The 2,660-nt window shown below is 53.5% G+C and overlaps 1 protein-coding gene across 1 annotated transcript; it reads right to left on the bottom strand.

Moving 5' to 3' along the window:
* Nucleotides 1-404: 404 nt before the first annotated feature.
* LOC127324039 (allene oxide synthase 2) lies at nt 405-2,297 on the bottom strand. Its single transcript, XM_051352138.2, has one exon. It carries the CDS (start codon nt 2,195-2,197, stop codon nt 737-739), a length of 1,461 nt encoding a protein of 486 aa, XP_051208098.1. The 5' UTR covers nt 2,198-2,297; the 3' UTR covers nt 405-736.
* Nucleotides 2,298-2,660: the final 363 nt, after the last annotated feature.

Here is a 2,660-nt window from a genome sequence, read left to right as displayed (position 1 = left end):
GGATCAAAGGGAGTAGAATAAATAGGTAGATTTTGCCTGTCTGAGACAAGTCTTTTTTTTTCTAGATCTACTTCCTGGACTTCAATTATCATGGCTCAGATATTACACATTTACCTTGGATTGACTTATGTTTTCTCAGCTGCTGTAATACTTTGCCAATGAAAAAGGTCTTGTTTGCATAAGAAAGATCGATTAGTGTGACTGTGTCTACATCATTTATCTAATGTCACACGGTGCAGCCAAAGGTGTATATATAGATAACACGAAAAAATAAACGACAAGAGCAAAGAACGGCGCGGCAAGACGCGCTAGGTCCTTCTAGTTTTGGGTAAACTTAAATGCCCACCGTAATTTGGAAACAATACAGTTGTAGCGTGGAACTATAAAAAAATTAATTATAAATCTGGAAATATAAATAATAATACTTTATTATTGCCTCTCTAGGGCATATTTTCCAACGGGATGAGAAACTAGGGACGCAAGAAATAAGAGATACAGTTTTCGAAAGAAAAAAAGGAATAATGGGAGAAACTAGTAACAGCTTTGTGATATATAGTCGACTGATCGAGACCTACTACCAATTTCTCAGTCGACTACACCCAGCCATGCACTCCCGTACGTACGTCAAGTAAACCATGCACGCTAAGCGAACTAGCATAATTATTCAACCGTGGATCTTAATTACCCAGCCATGGATGACGGTTGACATCGGCAAGGGCCTGTTCCGGTGCAGGTTTTAAGCAAGGTCCGGTCCGGACGAGGCCTTGGTGACGCCGATGAATTCAACCGTGGGGGCAGCGGGGCCCTTAGCGATGTCGGCGGTGAAGGTGTCGTAGCGGAGGAACACCTCGACGAGCAGGAGCCTGCCGACGAGCACGGCCAGGTTCTTTCCCGGGCACTGCTTGTTGTCGACGCTGGGGTTCTCGGTCTCCCGCCCATTGGACCAGTACACGTACTGGAGGAGCTTGCTCCCTTCCTCCCCGAGGAACCTGTCCCCGACGAACTCCCCCGCCGTGGCGCCGAACACACGAGGGTCCCTGGTAGCGCAGGGCTGGTACCCGAAGAGGATCTCCCCCTTCTTGACGGCGAACACCGCGTCGTGGCTCTCGATGTTCAGGTCGGCCTTGGCGCGTCCGAACTGCCTCTTCACGGGCGTGTCCAGCCGCAGCACCTCCAGCACCGCCGACTTGGTCAGCTCCATCTTCTCCACCGCCGCCATCGTCACCTTGCCTCGGGCATCCGCCACGGCAGCTCGTATCTCCGTGGCCAGCCTACGGTGGAACTTCTCGCCCGCCTCGGCGACGTGCGCCAGGATCCCTGGCAACAGCAGCTTCATGGCGCCGTAGCTGTTGAACACGGTGGCGAACAGAAGGTTGTGGCACGCCTCTTCCCGCGGAAGCCCGAGGCGCTCGGCCTCGTCGAGAGCCTCCGAGGCGGCGGCCGAGAAGTACTTGTACAAGGCCTTGTAGTCGCCGCTGACGAGGAAGGGAGGGAGATGCACCATGTGCAGGAGCAGCTCCTCCAGGATAATGGGGAGGCCGAGCGTTACTAGGGGGTGGAGCTGCCACAAGAGCCACTTTGCTGCTTTGGCCGGCCCGGAGGTGCCGAGGCCGGAGGCGGAGGGGAGAACGCCGTAGTAAGCGTCGCAAAGGAACTCGAAGCAGGTGGTGTCGCTGAGGGTGTTGAAGTTGGACTTGCCTCCGAGCATGAGCTGCGAGTCGACGGTGGCGAGGAGCGAGGAGAAATGGGAGCGGAAGACCGGGATGACGGCGTCCTTGCGTGACGCCAGGACGTTGAAGAGCAGCTGCTTGACCTTGGCGTGGGTGGGCTCGGAGGGGTCGAGGTAGGCGCAGACGCGGAAGCCGCCTGTGAGGGAGGTGGAGGGCATGTAGGTGCTTAAGATGTTCATCTTCTCGACCTTGGTGAGGTCAAACAGCACCGGGAAGCTCTTGGCGTCGAGGACGGCGACGACGCGTGAGTCGGGCGCCATGAACGGGCCCGGCGGCACGTTGATGCGGATGACGGTGGAGCCGTACTTCTCGATGCGCGACTCGAAGTACTTGTCAGGGCCCTGGAAGTAGTGAAAGTCGAGGCGGTCGCGCACCGCCGAGATGAACGGGAACATGCCATAGCTACCCGGTACCGGCCGCGGCTCACGGGAAGCCTCGCTGCTGTCGATGCCCTTCTTCTCATTCATGCTAATCTTAGGTCTCCTAGCTTCAAATCGACCACGAGCAGATCTCTGATCTAGCTAGCTAGATTTTGAGCCAGGATACTTTGATTATGAGTTGGCAATGTGTAGCTGCATCTACTCGTTGGGTTTGGGCGTACAAATAGCCGGTAGCCGGGGGTGCCATTCAGGCAGGGCCGCACGTGCTCGCTACCGTGATGTGCGTTAACGTTCTTGATCAGAGTGCCAGATCGAGAATCCTGGGGCACCGTGATCCAAAGTCAATTTTCCAGATTACCAGAGTGCGGACACTAATTTGGATCCCGAGCTATATATACCGGAGCCCTTTTTTAAACGGTTCAAAAACAGCGTTTTAAAATTTTTTAAAAAAATCAAAGAAAAAAATTCTAGATGTAGTAGAAAATAATGTAACTCTACTAACAAGACAAAAGATTAGCTCAAATTACACAGTATTTTAGGCTGCAGTGAA

This window comes from Lolium perenne, chromosome 7, assembly GCF_019359855.2.
Source record: "Lolium perenne isolate Kyuss_39 chromosome 7, Kyuss_2.0, whole genome shotgun sequence".
Lineage (NCBI taxonomy): Eukaryota > Viridiplantae > Streptophyta > Magnoliopsida > Poales > Poaceae > Lolium > Lolium perenne.
This window is presented reverse-complemented; position numbering and strand designations above follow the sequence as displayed.